The following is a 20,150-nucleotide window of genomic DNA, read 5'->3' on the forward strand; positions in this document are numbered from 1 at the left end:
TTACATTAATAGAGTCAGGTTATGTAGGTCACAGTTAAGGATGGTCATATAGAAACTGTTATAGATATTTATCTATAATAGTTAAGTATGTATATATGTGAGATAGATATTAAGCTCCTTATCTGGCACAAGTTCTTGTAACTCTGTTTCTTTAATGAATCTTTCATTAAAAAGACATCCCTTTTCCCAGAGATCTTAAAATCATTATGTTTGAAGAATACAAAGATAAATGCATATAAGTGCGTCTTGCATTTTGATGTTCCCATTGATTGACACCTTTCTGCTCTACTAATCACATCCTTTGATACTGTTTTTGAAAAGTCTGATGCAACAGGCACAATAACATCTAAAACTAATGCTAAGAACAACAATCTCACACTTCACTGCTGGAAACCTTGGTATATTTTTTCCTGTTCATGCAACACAGAAATCACCGAGTTAGCATAATTTCTATTTTGTACTATTATAAAAGCAGCTGAAGAGAAGAAGGAAAAGAGAAAGAAGAGAGTAATAAAGTTCAGGGGTACTGTTGGGGGAGGGAGGGAAGCTGTGCTTTACCCTCTTTAACAGATATGGCCATAAGGGAAAAAATTAAATATTAATGAAAATACTTATTTCCCAAAGGCAAAGAATGCTGAACAAGAGAATTCACTAACCAAAGGAACACAGTGACCGAAACCAGATTATCACTGAAGTGAAAAACAAAGGCAGCTGACATTAATAATTAATTGAGGAGGTTTCCTGTGGATTTTTAGATGAGGTACAGGCACTATGTGTAAAGTTACTTCACTACCAGATTGTTATGTTCTCTTTCAGAGACACTTATATTAGAGTGTATACTTGATATTAAGTTTGCCTGGTCTGCATTACCTGGAAGGAAGTATGATCATAAATGGGAATTTTTATCTGTGTTGGAAACTGTACCTGCTGTGCTGTAATAAATGAAAGCTGACAAGCTGCACCTTTAGATTGTTGCAGGAATAACTACCAGCAACATAAACAGCTGCTGTCGTCTTGTGTTCACACTGTGTGCCTTTCTATATATGAAGGAAAGGCTGTCAAAATAGGTTGCAAATAGAGATGCTCAGAGAGCAGTTGAAATGGAATAATCCATCAGGAACCTACTCTTACATTATGATTTTTTTTTCTTTTGTCAACTGTGTTGAGCTTTACCTCTTAAACATAACTGTGAATTTTCTAACATACAGGACAGGACCCCCAAACCAGCACCTGTGGCATGTAACTGAACTGATTATAACCTGTAGTAATCACGTTATCCCTCAAAGGGGGCTGATAGGGGAACAAAGCAAAGTTGTCTTTGTCTCATTGTTCTGTCCGATTGGATTGTTCTTGTAGCTGTGGATCATGACCTCTAAGGGTTAAAGATTCCTTGGGTTTAAAGAAGAGGATCTCAAAGGTTTCCTAAACAGAGATGGCTAATTAAGTCTTGGAGATGAATTTTATGTTTGCAGCTTGATGATTTTTGAGTCTAAGAACAGAAGTACACTCATGTCCATACAAAATCAGCTGAACCTTCTCATATTTTAGATTGAGTTTTCAGTCATTTAAACACAAAATTTTTAAGCCCTGGTGTGATAAGTTACTGATATTGTTAAAGTGATACCTGATAACACAGTCGTCAAGATGTAGTGTGCCAAGATGTATGTACAAATCATGGACAAATAGAAAACTAAATTCTGATGTAGAGTAGGAATAATCTGTTCTGTATAAATGGCGTTTTTTTTCAAATCCTTACACGAAAGCAAACTGGAAGAAACCAGAATATATTTCAGCCAATTTGCAAGTAGTAAAAATGCTTGAATTTTCCTAGAGCAAATTATTTTAGTTTGGGATTTTTAAAATGCTTTATACCAAACATCAACATACTGCTTTCAGGAGCAGATGAATGCATGCCAACCTATATGCTTTGAATATGTTTGCTGCTATCTTCTGTCTAAGTTCTGCTTTTTTCTGAGATTCAAAGCTTCAATCCACATAGAGCATTTGGGTGATATCTATATACATATATACATAAAGCACTGCTACGAACATTTCAGCTATTAACACAGGTAACTACGGAAGCGAGATCCCTGTGAGTATCTGTCAGGCTACCTGCCGCTGTGCAAACCAAGTTCTTTGGAACTGGACTTTTAATTGCACTACGACCAGCTTTGTCTCCTGAGTTGTCTATCATACTATTGCAAGATATTTTTAATTTTCCTGACAGAGATTTGTCTTTGTCTCACTAGGCTAAGCTTTAATGAAGAAACGTCAACATTGCTAACAACCACACAAAGAGGGACCTTTACGACCAAGGATGTGGTTGTCATGGAAACTGTTTCTGTTTCTGTCACTCACTGGCTGTCTTTCAGGTAAATCAAAACAAACCCAAGAAAATTGTGTGTGTTGTTTCAAGGCTTTTAACTGCGAACAGAAATAGGAAGATGTAAAAGCATGCCAGAGAAGAGCAACATCACTATTAAAACTATTTCCCTAAGTGGTGAAATTGTGAAAATTTAGATTAAGAGATGATTTAGAAGTGCTGTCCATCTGCTTTTAATTTGTACATAAATCTGAAAAACATTTAAAAGAGAGGATAGCTATGTACCTAATTTGAAAAGGCAACAAAAACTTCACTGAAAAAAAAAGAAAATAAAATTGGAAGATTATTCATTAATTAGCACAGTGCTTTCCTAAGACTAACTGCTGCAGAATGTTTCACTTCAGGATCCTGTTCTGGTTTTGGAAACTACCTATTAGGTTATCTGTTTTTTTCTTAATTATGTGTATGTTTTTTTTATTGGTCATTATGATTTCTGTCCATGAAGTAAGTGTATTTCTTTTGCAGGTTTTTCTCTTGGCATTAGCTTAGTTGTCTTTACCTTTGCAAATAATAAAATGAGTTAATAGACAATCATTTAGGCTTTTCACATGAGAATTTTTGTAATCTGATAGCACATTGTCTCTAATTGATCTCTTTTGGCTGCCCCATTTTCTTAATGCTGCCCATTATACTGTTTCTCAACAGTTACTAAGCTACTCTTTTCTTAAATTCTCCCAAAACTTACTGGTTTTTGTGTCGTCACAAGATGAAATTTAGTAAAAGTCAAGTAAACAAAATATTTTGTTACAAAACTGTGATATTGAACACGGGAATTTAATAAAGGAAAGTGCCTGTGAATATCAATGGAGATGCTTTAGATGCATACATGAAATAGTCTGATGCCGTCTGGTTTTCCTCATAGAGCTTCATTATCTCAAATTATCTAAATCCATTACTTGTGAACAGGCAATATTTTTCTTTTTTGTCTTGTGTTATGAGGCACATGATCCATGCTGTTAAGATTTTTATTTTGTTGATTCTAGTAGCAGTGTCTTACCACCACCATCTATTAATGTATTTTTATTTTTTTTAAGTTGAAAATAATATTTTTATTGTTGCAATTTCCTAGAACTTTGATGAAAAATTCTGAAGCAGTTCAGAAATTCAAATCTAGAATTTCTTGTTAGGAGTGATACCTTCTACTTAGCAAATATGAGAGTTAAAGCCAACAACTGGCAGAAGGTATTACACTGTGAAATTAATGTACCAGAACCTGCAGTTGGTTTCACATAGCTAAAAATCTCTTTACTCTCAACTGCTGTTAAACAGAATAACTCGAAGTAGTAGATTTTGCTCCAAATACCATTATCTATCTCTGTACTACACGATAACATATTGCAAAATTTCTGAGACACATTTCATACACTGACAATTCTATATACTAATATTGCATATATAGGAATGAGTTTCAGCTGTTTATCATGGCCATCATTTAGTTACATACATTAAACCAACATCTTGCAAAGGCTTTAGAGGATCTGATGATTTTTTAAAGCATTCCTCTTTTCACATTTCATTGCAATTTGTGATTCTCTAGGATTTGCAAACATTTATTCCATATTGCTGGAGTGGATTTAGACTTCTGTAAGAAATAATTTTTAACTGCAGTATTTGTTTTCATATGGTGTTGAATATAATCTGATACATATATTTTTCTCATACACAAAAATTATTTTGTGATGATTTCATTAATAGCAATTCATTGCAAAATGTAATGCTGTAAGAGCTGAAATTAACAAAAGATAACAAAATTGGGTTTGAAGTTATTTTTAATTAGATCATCTGTGTAACTGGTAATTTACTGTCTCCATACCTTTCACATTTGATTATATCATTCTACATTTGGAGCTGCTTTTATGTTAAAGCACTCAGTAAAACATGTTTACAATGGCAAATAGTTCCTACAGTTGATGCAATTCAAGGCAGCCTAGGAAGTTAGATGTCTGAGTGCACTCATCTTAACAATGGAGCAATAGATATATTGATGCTGCTTCAGTAAGATAAAGTTCATTCAATTCCTGTTGTCTTGAGCTGCGTTAAAATTCAGCACTTATCCATTAAATCATCAGATCATGGAATCACTCTTAGCAGCAGCCAGTGTTTGGAAGACAGTACTACACTGTTGAATTGATTTTGCAGTGGTGAGGGAAATCATCCAAGAAGAGAATAGATGACCTATATAGTTTGTGCGGACTATATTTTTATATCATTTTTATCTTAAAGCTGACCCTGGTATTTCAGGTTTTGCTTACACATGAATGTATGCAAGTGTACTTAAGTTATGTGGGAAGTAAGTTTTGGGTGGAGAAAAAAAATATTTTCTGAATACAGGCTGAGAACTGAATTATGTCACTTTATTTTAGTGTAAGCAAAAGATACTTTGGGACTTCAGATCACATTTATGTATTTGCATTCGGATAAACTTCACATTTATGCAATACTGCTACTTAGCAGATGCAAAGAAGGTCTTAAGATTGATAATATATGCCTTCTTTTATTACGATGTATTACTGCTCTTCAAGCCAAATTGGAGTTGAAGAACCAAGCTGCCGTTTTAGATTTAGTGTCTGCCTCACTTCTGAACTGACTGTTGGAAAACGTACTTTTTTTTTTTCTCTTTCCCATGAGGCTTTCCTGTAGGGAAAGACCTCAAGCTGTATGGGAACAGGTTACCAAGGGCCAAACTCCTAATCTGAAATTCAGAGGAGGCTTTCATATCCAATTTGTTTACAATAATACCCAAAGTGACTTCAGAGGTGGCCAGCTTAAATTTAAATCAAGTCTGTCAGAATTTAATCTGTTGGTGATTTTTAACTTTCTTGAGAGTTTATATACATATATATACACATATATATGTTATATATACATATAAATAAATAAATAGTTAAAAATTGTATGTTCAGGGTGTTTTAACCAGTGTAAGTATGATTTTTCAGTGGAAAGCCACAGAATTATAAGCGTATGACATCAGCAACTTTGTCTTCTGGATGATTTGGTCACCTGTGTGTTTCTCATGCATAATCAGAATTTTATGATCTGGACCACAATGTCCTATGTACAATGGGGCTGGGATTATGTTCCAGGGGTTTTACTTTCCTGGTTCCCCATAATCACTTTGCAGTCTGCTCTTATGTGTATAGTAAAGTCTATTTTTGCTTCATGATACTAACTGCTAAGCAGATAATATTTTCTTTGTCTAGAGTTGCTGAGGTTTTCTTGAAACAATTTCTCAAAGAACCTGGAATTGAATATTACTGAAAGGTGTTGTTTTATAACAGCACTCCCTAACATTGGAATAAGACAAATCAGCATGTCTCTTGTGATTTAGGAAGAGGTGTATTTTTAAAACAGAACAAAATCACATCAGATTATGGGCTCACGGTTAATAGAAAAAGTAAAACTACAGCTTTTATTTGCAGATATAAGACAAAAGCCAGCTTGAGAGTAGGGCTCCTGTCATTCTTTTTAATAATTATTGCTTCCTGTGACAAGATGTTTCAAAGTTTAAGTATATGCTAAAGTTTCCATAGTAGAGTGAGTGGCATTTTTAGAGTTCTGATTCTGTTTTAATCTAATATATACCCATTACGCCTTTTTGTTCCCCTGCCCATTTGTCTACTTCTAAGTTATTATCTACTTCATGTTAATCAGGTCAAAAGCAAGACTCATTTTCTCTGTAGGACTTCACAATTCATGGCATCAATGAAATTCTGGCTATAATGCAAGTAGCAAGGCTTCACAAGGTAGAGGCAGTACCTCTGGGACCCAGTGGTCACTGCTCATAGCACTGAGTAGTAAACACTTGCCCTTAAACCTCATTTCTATGTACTGTTCGTTACTTTTCACATAAAATATTTTCACTACCAAGCAAAGACTCCCTAAATAGTGTTGGTTTTTTTTTCCCTCTGCACCCCTCAGTATGGTGCCTAAAGTTAAAAACAGTGTGACTTTTTCTGAATAGTTGCTTGCTACAGTATGATATGAGTGGACACTTACTAAAAATGCTCTTCAGCAAGAGAGCATATGTGGAACAAATACAAGTGTCCTGTCTAGTGTTGACCTACAGCTGGCAGTTATATGAGGTGCTTCCTGTCTTTTATTATGTCCATCCCTCTCCATCTGGCTGCCTGCAGGCTTTTAGGAACTGTTTCAATCATCTGCACTTAGCATCTTCCAAAGTGCATCTCAAACCTACTCAATATGTGACTTTTAGAATTCCAGCAGCCACTGCCAGGATTAAAATTCATAGCCTAAGGTTCATAAACTCATTAAACAAACCATAGAAAATATGCATATCACTCTGAGTGCCAGGACTATGTCTGAGTTTTATTCCTGCTCCTTTTAGACAATGTCCTCCCTATGTCAGAGCGGACAGTATGTGAAAGGTTGCTTCTCTGCCAAATGAATGATGAACACATGAATGACCAGTGTTTACCACTGATAAGCCTATACAATTATCCACCTTCCCCCCAGGCCTGCATTGCTGACAGCATAGGAAGTACCATGCAACTTTGTTGCTTTTGATAGCTGAGCATAAAAACCCTGAGACAGAGATGTAGATAAGTACTAGTGCCTGGGGACTTTCACATTCTCTGTCTTCCAAGTAAAATGGAAAAGTTGGAATGCACTTAACCCTTTTAGAGCCCATCCAGAAATACTGTGTTTACAGATAACTGCAAAGCAAAAGAACAGTTTGTCTCAGTGCGGAAATCCAAAGTAGACTGCTACTTGCATTCTTACTCCTTGATTTGGTGCTTAATTGAACTGGGGAGGAAAGCACTTATCTACTCAGTGTTGCACTTTGTATAATTCTTAACTCAAAAGAAGGTAAAAATGATTTTCCACTGCCATAATGCTGAAGTGTGTTTCATGTTAAGCAATCAGGACTGTTACATACTGGAAATGTTGTCATGAAGAAAGGCACTTTAAGTATGCACATAAGGAAGTATTTTTATGAGAAAACCTTCTTCATGTTTGCATGTGAGGTTTTGGGGGTCTTTTTTCCTACATTTAACTATTTCTGAAATAAATGCTTTAGGTTTTTATACCTAGATGGGGCTTTGTAATGATATGTTCATATGCTGATATGCTATGCTTCAACTTGCAGGATACCAAATGTTAGGCAACACCTTTCTTTTAACATGAAGGGCCTATGGTCTTAGCCTTTTCATGTCTAAGACCACAGTAAATGTGAGCATAATTAGAAGAAAAACATTCTCATGCATACCAGAATTAAACTGATATTTCATGACATAACCATAGTAATATATCTGCTAATATCACTGCCATACTACAACATACTTTAATTAACAACCTAATTATAATTCCTCAGTTTAACCTAGATTTAGTCATTAGAAAGTTCCTACCTCCTAACAGCTCTTACCATTCATACAGTTGTCCAGCAAACTGGACAATTTAGATTAGCTCCAGTTTGGAACTGGGATGACAAATCTGCTTCCTCCAGAAAAAAAAAAAAAATGTAATACCCATTGAAAAATAAATTCCAGTCATTCTATTGTTACCATCAATCTGGAGAAACCTTAACCTGCAGATCTGTCCATATTTTTGTGTTTCCTCTTATTTGGTGTATAAGTCTGCATTAGACAAACTGTTTTAGAGTCAGCCTATTGCCACCTGATCCTTTTAAAATGATTTTTATTATATTATATATGAAACTGAATCACATTTTTTTACTGATAGAGTTACACAAAATATAATGAAGCAATGCTTTTGTGTCAAGATAATGATTTTACCTTTCTGTCTCGCAGTTCAGAAATATCTGTAGATTTCAAGATTATGTAATAGGATAATAGCTCTACTACTTCTTTTCATATTTTTTGAATGATATTGGAGATGACATGCTGTTGGAATTCAGTTCTGACATACTCCTGGAGTTTCACCTTGACCTGGAGTCAAAATGTCAATCAGTATTACCAGTTTATAACTGTTTAGATTAAAGTGTTTGTTCATCCTCTTCATCTTTGTGGTTAAAAATTTTAATTCAAAACTCCATCATTTGAAGCTAAGGATGCTCAATGTCTATAGCACTGCTTTAACCTAGCACTTATTTCAGAGTACAATATGGAATGAGCCATTCTGTTTTGCTTGTTTTCCCTGATATTTTATTTTTTACTTCTTAGAGATTTCAGACTGCCTCTTTAGTTTTATGGGCTAACAGAAAGAGAATGATCTAGTAAGGAAAACTGTAATAAAGCTATAAAAGCATCTTTTTAAATTCCTTCTAGCAGTGAGAAGTCTGCTGCTAAGAAGCTGTCATGAAGAGGTGGACAAACCAACAAGTGTGCATTCCAGATTCATCTCCCTTAGCTTGAATGTTTAACCTGAAATGTCTGAGTCTGGGAATTATTGCTCTCCTTCCTTATATAGTCAGTGGGCAGAGATAGATGATGGTAGAAGGTAGCTTAAACCAGTTGAATCAGAATTACTTTCTGGAATTCTGCACTGAAACAGGGTGATTTCTAATACTAAGGATATGAAGTTACATATCTTTCAAGTTGTTGGGTGATTACAGAACACAGAGAGAAAGCGTGTTTCTGAACAGCTACTCTATACACATAGCAGTGGCAGATATGAAAAAAAGGTTTGGATTTTGTGTCAGTGAGAAGTGCCCAGACTATGGGTAGACTATGAATGCTACTTCATTGGGACATCCCTTCATCCTGGCTGTGGGATGGCTCAGCACAGTCAGGCACATGTTAGGGAAAATGTTTCTGCCATGGAGTGCAGGGGAAAAGATCCCTGACCCCCAAGCTGCTTCCTAACTTAGAATGTCTTTAGCAATAAGAACAGGTGGTGAATTGCATTATTTGTTCCTGAGTATGTTCATGAACTTTACCTTTACATCCAGCACCTCCAGTTAGTACCGTATGTGGCAAGGCAATACATCTCTATACTGTCAGTAAGAGAGGCTCACGCAGTTAATATTTAATAGACCACTTTGGTTACTAGGACAGTCAATCTGTTCTATTTGATAAATGTTGCTTTTTTTTTAACCCAAAGTTATGCTGAAATTTGTAGCCACTCTAAACAAGGTCATAGAGTCTGTGTAGAGAATAGCTTGAAGTAATCACTGGAACAAACCACCGAAACTGCCTCTCGGCTAATGCAGAAAATACTTACATTCAGCCAAAAGCTTAGCTGAACAGGACTGCGGGGGACAGCCTTTCAGCTCTCTGCAGCCCAGGGAAAGACAGCATCTGCCAACTAAAGGCAGCACTCAGGAACCACTGGTTTAATTCATAAAGCCTGTTTCCTGCTGCTGCCAGAAAGATAAAAGCAGTTCTTGCTACTTTCTCCACATATTGCATGTTTTAACTTTTCTAACTACTGCAGTGGGTGACACTTCAGCAGAAGTCCTCATCCCCAGGAACCTCTGGTGCTTTCATCCACAGTACTGGGAATTCAGCAGTTTTGAGACACATTGCAACAGTGATGAGGCTTTTGTAGAAGTATTTGTAATTAGTTTGCTGGTACAAGTGACTGTTGTTTTCCCGAAGTGTGTTTCTAGATGACCACTTCCTCTGATCAAAAGTAATAATAACAATAACACTCAGTCTCAACAAGCAACTAAGACTGTTCTCCTCTAGTGCCAGGCATGTGTAAGGAATATTTAGCTCATAATGAAGCACTGAAATTTCCGATTTCAGTGCAGCACTACCGATATAACAAATGCATAACAAAATAAGTTATTAACTTAATTTCAAAAAGTCATTAGAGGCTAGAACAATGTTTCTTAAGTGTTAGCCTGGCCTTTTTAACAGGAATGCAATAAAAAGGCAGTGAACCCTTTGAAATGATAACAAATTCAGCTTCGAAATTAGATATGGTTTTCTAGTAATGAGGTTAAGACAATATTGGAACAGTTCTGCTAGGAGAGCTGGTAGATATGACACTGCTTCAAGTAAGAAAGAAAAATTAATTAACTTTAAAAATTAAATGTTTTATCAAGTTTCTAATAGCAACTCTATGGTGGATATGAATGAATGTGTGTGTGTGTGTATGTGCCTGTGTTAGAACAGAATACTGGGTTGCCTTCTAAATAATTTTGGATTGCATGAATCCCTATGGTTTGTTTTCCCTTGTTTTGAATCTTTCCAGCTGGGGCTTCATGGAGAGAATAGCAAGCTCTTTATAGCTCTCCTCCATAGGGCTGGTTAAAAGTTTATCAATGTGATACCAAATTATCAGGCCGATTTGTTTGTGAATCTGTCTGGCTTTACATACAACCATATTTCCATTCAACCAGATTAGCAAGATAGAAGAATAACCATATTGTTCATCCATATCCACTTCCTATTTCAAGCAATAGCACCTAAACCTTTTAACCCTAACAAATGCCAAGCTTAAACCTCCGTATCGAGTCCAGTTTACAGGTTGCCTTCTGCCTACAAAAGTACAATACAGCAGTATGAAAGACGTTCTTTCTTCTAATTGCTGTTACTCTAACTGGCTGAGAAAAATGATGCTCTTTATGTCAAGTTCCTGAAAACAAAACCAAACCCAAATGTAAGGGGTCTGTATGCATTTATTTCTCACTGTTCAATTCAAACAGTAGCAAGTGTATTATTGGAAAAGTTCCCTGTGTCCTTGAGGCTGTCAGAGTTTATTTTAATTTGGTTGAACTTTCCAGTCAGGAGTCTTCAGATGATACACTGCCAAGTAAAGTGTGTATGGGGATCTCTTCAGGTTCTTATCTGTATGGTCAAACGTACTGGTGACAAGACATTGAACTGACAAACCACAGACTACACATTTGGAGTAAAGGAAACCTCCCTCCTCATTCAAATGCAAAACATTGTTACAGCAAATAACATCACAGAAACTATACGAGGGAAATCAAATTGCTACCATGGACTGAATAAATTTAGATAATAAAAGACAAAAGTATTTGTTTAACTTTTGGGAAAAAAAAAAAAATCAGAATGTGTATAAAACAGCTTTGAAAATGATCCAGGGAGCTAAACTCATTGTTGTGCTGGAATGAAAAGTCACATATTTATTAACGTTATAAACTTTCTGCAATGATGTGATTTTCCTCTCATAGCTAAAATCTATAGCTTCTCTCTATATGATAATTACCTGTGTTAGAGTTAGTGATGAGATAACCTGTCTCCTTGCAAATACTCTCCTCTGCTCCCTAGGTGGTACTTCTTTTTTTCTTTCAGACTTTCCCGTCTGAGTAGTGGCAGTAGGGAAAACCACACAATCTTGTCTAATATGAAGTTAATGCTTGTTGCCTGTATCATACCTGAAGAAGTCTTCATGTGCTAAAAAAGCTCATGTGGTTTTGTTTCTCCGTTTATTTATCCGCTGATCATGTAAAAGGTCTTAGTACCATTTGAAAACACTGCTCCTTTTGGAGCCACACCAAAAAAGGAGGCATAAACCTCTGTGTTGAGAACCTGGTATATACTTCCAAAAATTAATAAGTTATGTAAAAATTAAGTCTGTTAATTTTTTCACATTGGAGGCAAGCTGGCTGATGTGGAGAGGTCGCATATCTTATCAAATAATTAATAAATACACTTCATATGTATGTGAACATATGAACAAAGGTAGCTATGAGTGAATCTCTTGCTGTTCCAAACTTAAAAATGCACTTGTCTACCCTATAGCTGTGTTTAAATGCCTGCTAGCAGTTTAGCAAGAGCAATTTCTAACTGTAGTGTAACTAAATCTGTATCCTAAATGGAATGAAAATAAAATGTGAAAAATAAGTTTCCCTCCTGTCAAAAAGCATGAAATGTGCATATATTGTTCAGTGCTAAGACTGTGGGAGGCAGAGTTTATTGAGCTCTGTACAGCAGCGTGACTAGGTAACTGCTTTGCTCACTGCACTGCTTTGATAGCTAGGATTTTCCCTATTAAGTGCACTAGTGTGAAAATGCTGATAATACTGAAGAACATATCCTGTGATTTTGGCTTTTATTCAGCATGACTAGCTGTGCTATGTACTGAGGCTGCTTTCAGTAGTGGTTGTAGTTTACTAACCTTGGTTTAGTTTATTAACCGTAATGTTGGGCATTCAAGTAGAAGGGTTTTATCTAGTATTTTGTTAGTCTACCAGAGTTGGTTTTGGTTGGGATTTCTGTGTGGTTCTGTGGTGGGTGAGTGAGGGGTGTGTGTAGTTTTTAATGTTTTTAACTTGGCAGCACTGCCTCAGCTCATGTGCTCAGTGGTTAAACAGGTACTGTTGATATCCACTGGGGTGTGAGCCCTGTGGTGAGTGCACCATGGCCTATGCCTCTACCGTTTGCCCTTAATATGGTGTGCAACTGTGAAAAGGACTGTTTGAGTCATGGCACTACAGGTAGTATCAATTTAGCTCAGTACAGAGCTGTAGGTGGTTTGCTATGGCTCACCACACAGCCATTAACAGTATCATCTTTGCTCAGCACAGAATTGCAGCTAATAGCATTTAAACTCCCGGTAACATTGTGAGTGATAGCATTCTCATCTTGCCCGGGAAGAAAGGTGAACATAGACATTCTAGCTGAGCCTGTGATTTAAGCAAGCCAGATAAGGAAAGAATATAGTCTGATCATCTGAAAAAGGATGCAGTGTCACTGAAAATTAGCACTGATTTTTGAAGTGCTTAAAAAAAGAACAGTGGATCACGGAGTCAGCAGATTTCAGAAAGAAAAGTTGAGTATACTCATCGATATCTCCTGACATTAGTACTGGTGTAACTTAGCAGTTCTGAATCCCTATTTGGAGGTGCTGCTTTTCTCTAATGCCTGTAGAAACTACCCTTAAATGAGGCCCTTGATCTAGATGACTAAAGCAAGTGGTGTGAATATTCTCTAACTCTCTGTTGTTCGCTTGCCATTAAAGCACTAACCTGTTCAAAAAGTTGAGTGGAAAACCTTTCTCACAGGATCTTAGAATGCAAAAAATAACAACATTAAAAAGTATAATGCAAATATGCTGAAATGGTAGAGTAAAAAAATTACTTTTTGCCTTCATAACTAATTTGTGCTAGTATATTATAAAGCAAGGTTGTGATGATCTGTTCTAAATCTGCTTCTGTCACAGATGGGCAGAAGGTGAGAAGTGAAAAGGTTATACTACAGTTACATAAACCCGCATTTATACTTACAGTTGCTTTCTGGAATTTATCAGAATATTTAAATTTTGTCTAAAATATAGTTCAGAGTAGTATATTTTTCTGCTTGTGTAGTTTTGTTATATCTGTCACCACTTTAGTTCTCCAGACTGTAACAGGAAAGAATAGAGCTTAACACAGGATATAATAATTGAAAGTAATAACAGCATTTCTGTGCCTCTCAATTATTACAACTGCTTTGTTTTTATAAAGATCTTCCATAGCAATTAAGAAGGATAAATTCCTTAAAAAAAAAAAAAAAAAGAAAAAGCGGGAGATCTAAAGCAAAAATGTAGCTTTTTAATGTGTATTATATATAGAAACCACTCATTGAGTTCAATAGCCTTTTAGGTAACTCACAAGGTCTTCTTTACTTCTAGGTTTCTTCTGGTCTGTTCTTATGTTTGCTGCTAAGGTTTTAGAATACCTATGATGAGAATTTTATAACAAGCAAAATACTTTAGCAATCATTAAATTAATTATTTTCTGACTTAAGATAGTGACAATTACTAATATTTCTAATTCTCAGTAGTAATTAAAGAAGGAAATTATTGAGTTTCCACTTTGATAAAGTGTGTTTTGTTATAAATTATAGAGTTCTCTATTGAACTTTTCTTAATTATTGCCATTTTTACATAGCTCATGTCAATGAAAAAGTTAATCTTAAATTAGTAATTAATCTTCCAACTAGAGATAAAGCATATACCTTTCTACAAAGTCTACTCGTTTTCAACCAGAGTCTTCCTGGTACATTTTTGTTGTATCTGCTCTTGTGAACTGTTGAAGAAATTTCTCTTTTTCCTCTTACTTAAACACATCCAGTCAGTTTTCCTTCTACAACAGCTGGCTGGGGAAGCTCCATTTTGTTTTATTCAACTATGTAGGCAGTGCTGCTGAATATTCTAAAAGGCTTGTAATACCTACAATATTTGGAGGTATCAAATAGAGATATTCATCTGTGTCAAGTACATAAAGATGTAAGTAATTTATCAGACTGGCTCAAGGGAGATAAGTTTTACTAAAGAGAGAATTAATCAGTGTTTGTGGTATTTTCTTGATGTTTAAGAAATGAGAAATTGTAAAATTAAAAAAACTAGTTCTAGTCCCAGCATGATATTAATGAAGATGTTGTGGCATGAAATAAAGAATTAAAAGTAGCTCTATGTCCTGTTTCTAAATCCACAAAGAATTTTAATGTATCTGCAGAGACATTCATCAAACCTGCTTTCCAGGGTTCTGATCATGATATTCTCATAATTCTTTTTGAAGTAAATTTGTCTAGCATTGGCCTAATTTGTCTAAGAGTAACCAACACACACACACACACACACACAAACACAAACTAATACAAAAAGTAGAAATTGATATAAGTTCATTTCTTGTTGGGACCCTTGAAACTTGTCTTTGCTCTGGTTGTGAAAGATTATCCAGTGTGTTACATTGTCTGCCCAGGTTACTACAATGTTGTAAAAGGATTGTCATGTCTTTAAAAGTCTATTATTTTAGGGAGTGGGTGGACATAATTATAAAACTTCTTGCAGTTGAACCCAGAGTATGTGTTTTATTCATTGCAGAGTTGGTTTTGTTAGTGTGGAAGTTGCTTTGTTTTGGCAGGGGAGACATGACCATGGCAAGCAGTGATGCTAGTAGCAGTTTTCCTCCACCCTAAATTTAAATTGCAAATGGATAAACACTTACCTTTGGTTTTAAGCTTTTATTATGAATTCCAAGTATCACACACTTGGAGATGATTAACACTCAAGGCCACATGCTAGCTAAAATAAACAAGCCCCTATGTTCTTGATATAATAATACAGCAAGATCTTAAGTCAAATTTTAGATTAACAACATATGATTATGCCAGCAGGCAAAGTTTTCTGTTAATTAGTTTACAATTAGTCTCTCTTATTTCTAATCTCAGAGTATTAGATATTGATGAAATTAATAGATTAGCAGCTTCATCTTAATGGTGTCAAACAGGCCAAAATGCAAATAGGGATTGCTTTTAATGGGATTTATCGATTTATGTGCATATGCTATTTAATAATTTTTGTGCTTGACCTATGCAGCTATTTTATGTTTTAGCTCATAAGGAAATGCATGGCCTCCCTTGTCATATTAGGAAATAATTTGTTGTTTAAAAAATTCCTCCCTCGTGTAACTTCTAGGATTTGTCAGTAGAGATGTCTCTGCATGTCCCTCACATGCTACACCCCATTCTACTAGCAGTAAGTCTATATTCCCTTTATTCTTGCTTTTAACTGAAGTTAGAATAAATTTCAGGGACTGCATTGAAGTATTATGTGCTGAGAAAAGTCAGAAAATTGGACGTTATGGTACTTAGAGATGTTGGTATAACCTATTTCAAGACATCTCTCTGAGCTTCTTTGGAAAAAAAAAAAAACAGATGTCATAAATTAATAAAGGTAGGAGTAAATAATCATATACAGTTTTATCTGGACTTTCAAAACAAGCTGGAGAATTTTGACCTATAGTTCCTGCAGCTGCAAAAAAGTGTCAGTCAAATCAACTGTTCCAATCTCTCTATTCCCTCAAACAGGCCCAAAGAACATCCCTGTGATTCTCAAGTGGAGCCAGCTAGAGACATTTTTCTTAGATCCTTGTACTAGCAGATACTACTAACATCCTTGTACTAGCAGATTCTACTAACTATTCTTTGATCTTTGCTCTGCAGGTGTATGAATTTTAGGTACCACTCTTTCCCCTTAAAAATAAAAGAAAAAAAGCAAACTATTTTTAAATAAGTCCTGGTTCTTCAATAGAGTCTGCATCAGACCTTGGATAAGCTGAATAGCCTCGTGGAAATGGCTCACTTTCTACTGATGAGAGAGTGAGTTGAGTCTCATAAGTTATGCATGTTAGTTACAGTGTTCTTTTTTTGCAAGATTAAATCCATCTATCTTATACAAATGTGTTAGTGCAGATTTCTGTAACATGGATTTGTGCCTGATCACTGCTCACACCTAATTCTGTTGCCTTTTCCTGAGCTTTTTAAAACTTTGACTAATTTATGTTTTTTTTTCCCCCCACTGGCAAGTGAGATTCAGCAAGTAAATGTAATAGCAGAACATTCAAAACAGTAGGAGGTGGGGTTTTTTTTCAATTTTGTTGTATCATACATTCCAAACAGTTAAAATAAAATTTACGACACCCTGCTGTCTTACCAGTAAACTAGCTTGCAATGAATTTGTTTTAATGAAATTAAAGCCATAGAGTATGACTAGAGAGTAAGTTCTTTGGTACTTCCCTGAATTCATAATAGATACAAGTATAAAATTCCACACAGATCATGTGGAAATGTAATTTTTTCAAAACACTAAGGAAATATTTAGAATAGTACACTCTCAATCATCAAACTATGAAATTCTAATTATCTCATCTGTGAAGATACAGAGATTTCATTTCTACGAGATGTTTTGCAGCTACCTTGTAAAACTGTAGCTCTGCTATGTTTAACTGTAAAATACAAACAAAATCAATCTATTTTCCAAACAGAAGCCCTATTCAGAAATGATGCTGACTGAAGTCTATAGGGTTTGGTTTTATTTGCTTTCTAATTAAAGGAGGAACAGTTGGATTTTTGAGATTTAATTATTAAAAACATTATCTCAAACAGTATGTAGATATTTGTTGCTTCATAAAACTAGTATACATATATTTGCTTATCATCCTTCTATTTAAGAGGTTTGGAAATAAGTGGATGTATTCTTACTACCTATACCAGGCATCTAATTCAGGCACATGAAATTAAGAGTCTGTCCCCTGTGTATTATCAAGAAAGACAAAAATAACACTCCTGAGAGATTAAGATCCACGGTGAAAGCTTAACTGGTGCCTGTTTTGACCAATTGATAGTCTACAAGGTAACCATAATTTGATCTCTGAAGGAAAGCAGATGTCAATCCCATCTTCTGAAAGGGCCAGAAGAAAAAAGGGAACTACAAGTCAGTTGGTCTCACCTCGATCCCTAGGGGTGTACGGGGTACAGCAACTAATCCTAGAAACAATTTCCAGGCACATGAAGGAGATGAAGGTGATCAAGAGTAGTCAGCATGAATTCACCAAGGGAAAGTCGTGCTTGAACACCTTGATAACGTTCAATTATGAAATCTTAGGAACCTTCTACTAGCTTGGTAGATGAGGGGAAAGCAGTGTGTATTGTTTACCTTGACTTCAGTGAGGCTTCCCGTGAGATCCTCACAGGCAAATTGTTAATGTACGGGTTGAAGGAGCAGACAGTGAGATGGACTGAAAACTGGATGAATGGCCAGGCCCAGACAGTGGTGATCAACAGTGCAATGTCTGGTTGGGGTCCAGTAACTAGTGGTCTACCCCAAGGATCACCATTAGGTTCAATCCCATTCTACATCTTCACAAAGGGAACCCTTAGCAAGTTTTTTGTGGACACAAAACCGGAAGGAGTGGCTGAGATGGTCATGCTGCCATCTAGAGGGACCTTGGCAGGCTGGAGAAATGGGCTGACAGGAACTTCATGAAGTTCAAGAAAGAAAAATGCAAAGTCCTGCAATTAGGGGGGAACAACCCCTCTCAGCATGTGCTGAGAACCACCTACCTGGAAGTCAGCTTGGCAGAAGAGGACCTGGGAGTCCTGGTGGACACCAGGTTCAACATAAGCCAGCAGTGGGTTGTAGTAAGTTCCCCTTACCGCAAAGAAGGCCAGTGGTACCCTGAGAGGCACTGGGCACATTACCCACACTGGTGAAGCCACAACTGGAGTGCTGTGTCCAGTTCTGGACTCCACAATACAAGAGGGACATGGACATACTGAAGAAAGTCCAATAAAGGACTGTGGAGTATCTCTCCTATGCAAAAAGGCTGAGATAGCTGGGACTGTTCAGCCTGGAGAAGAGTAGGCTCAGGGGGATCTTATCGATGTCTGTAAATACTTGAAGACAGGGTGCAGAGAGGATAGAGCCAGGCTCTTTTTAGTGGTTCCCAGTAAGAGAAGAGGCAATGCACACAGGTGCCCTCTGAACATCAAGAAGCACTTTTTCATTGTGAGGATGAACAAGCAGTGGCACAGGTTGCCCAGTGAGTTTGTGGGTTCTCCTTCTTTTGAGACATTCAGAATCTGTCTGGACATGGTCCTGGGCAACCACCTCTAGATAGCCCTGGTCTAGTATGGGGGTGGAACCAGATGACCACTGGAGGTCCCTTCAAACTTCAGCTATTCTGTGAATTAGTTAATCAGTACTGGAGCAGGTTAATAAGATAATCGAAGGCTTCAAAAATCAATGTAGACAGTAATGAGTTTACCAAGAAGCATCAATCAGATGCCAAGGCTGTTTTCTTTAATAGAAGGATGCAAACAATAGACCCATTTTGCTATGGTTTCATCTTCCTTATGCCTCAGGTCTTCATCTTCTACTGATATTAATTTCTTTCTAAGGGCCTTTCTCTGCTCTCAGAGATGTCAGCAGAGGTTGGGCATTAAGTTCGCTAGTTAAGAGAGATGTTTCTTCTGCCAAGCAAAGTGAGAAAACCTTTTTTCTTTTTGTTAGTTGACCTCTACATATGATAGATTTGGTGTAGCAACTTTTTACCATTTTCTTCTCTGTTAGTCTTTCCATCCTCTTTCTTCATACATTTTCTTACTACCTCCTTATTAGACAAAACATGTTTCCTAATACTGCTGTATTAGCCAAGTAAGTCAACCCATTTGACTTGTTGGCTTCGACGCTTGTAAAATGTCTTGTACTGAGAGTAAAATAGAATACTAAAAAGCTTAGTAATTCTACAGACTGAGGCTTCGTAACTGTGTACTTTCTAATGCATGCAGCAGTTATTTTTTCCTGTCTTGCTCTGGGGTCTCTAAGTGCTTAGCTTGAGAAAGCAGAAAGGAACCTTGTATGAATTTAGAAGTACTGTTATGCAGAGTGAATTAACTGAGGCTTGCAACAGTTTGCTGTTTGTGAAACAAAAACTCTTTGGAGATTTGTTTGCACTAAATACAACAGCAGATATATCAACAGCATCGTGTTTTTCACATTCCCAGTGGAACGTAGAGGAACTCTGGCCTCTTTCCTTCCTCATTTACATTTATTTTTTACTTGTTCAACAGAGTTCAGAAAGAAGAAATAAAAGAAACCAATTTACACAGGTGTCTATCTACATTGTTCTTGGACTCTTCCTGAAGAAATGGTAAAAATACATGTTGATCCTTTGGACCTTTTTAGCAAGAGGAATGGGAAGGAAAATAAATTCTGCATCTGTAAATTAACAATATTAATCACAGAATACAAATTTATCCATTTTTTCTGCAGCTTATTTTATAACGGAAAAAAAGTTCATTTCCATTTCCTCTGTATCTTTCAAGTATAGTTTCCATTAATGACTTTTAGCTAGACTTTTAGAGTGTATAAGTGTGTGTATTTGTGTGCATATGTTTTAGTTTGTTTTTCTTGTGAAATTTTTTGGCATATTTTGTGTATGTTTTCTAATTTCAGTAAGTTTTAACTAAAATATCTCAGTGTTTTACAGACATGCAAGAGTTTTAAACACATAAAATAATCTCCCTTGTAATGGACCATCATGGCTTAACTTTAGCCAGCAACGAAGTCCCACACAGCTGCTCACTCACTCCTCCCATATTGGGATTGG

General features: G+C 36.2%; 1 protein-coding gene across 8 annotated transcripts in view; it reads left to right on the forward strand.

Moving 5' to 3' along the window:
- Window positions 1–20,150, forward strand: part of CNTN5 (contactin 5) — a 642,522-nt gene that overhangs the window by 295,531 nt on the left and 326,841 nt on the right. For all 8 annotated transcript variants that reach the window (XM_062607752.1, XM_062607749.1, XM_062607746.1 and 5 more), the window contains one exon: window positions 2,250–2,372. In XM_062607752.1, the coding sequence (XP_062463736.1) occupies window positions 2,318–2,372 (55 nt within the window). In that variant the 5' untranslated portion in view covers window positions 2,250–2,317. The remainder of the gene's footprint in view (window positions 1–2,249; window positions 2,373–20,150) is intronic.

Source organism: Pezoporus occidentalis, unplaced genomic scaffold, assembly GCF_034315485.1.
Source record: "Pezoporus occidentalis ecotype Australia unplaced genomic scaffold, CSIRO_AGI_Poc_V1 ctg125, whole genome shotgun sequence".
NCBI classification, from domain to species: domain Eukaryota; kingdom Metazoa; phylum Chordata; class Aves; order Psittaciformes; family Psittacidae; genus Pezoporus; species Pezoporus occidentalis.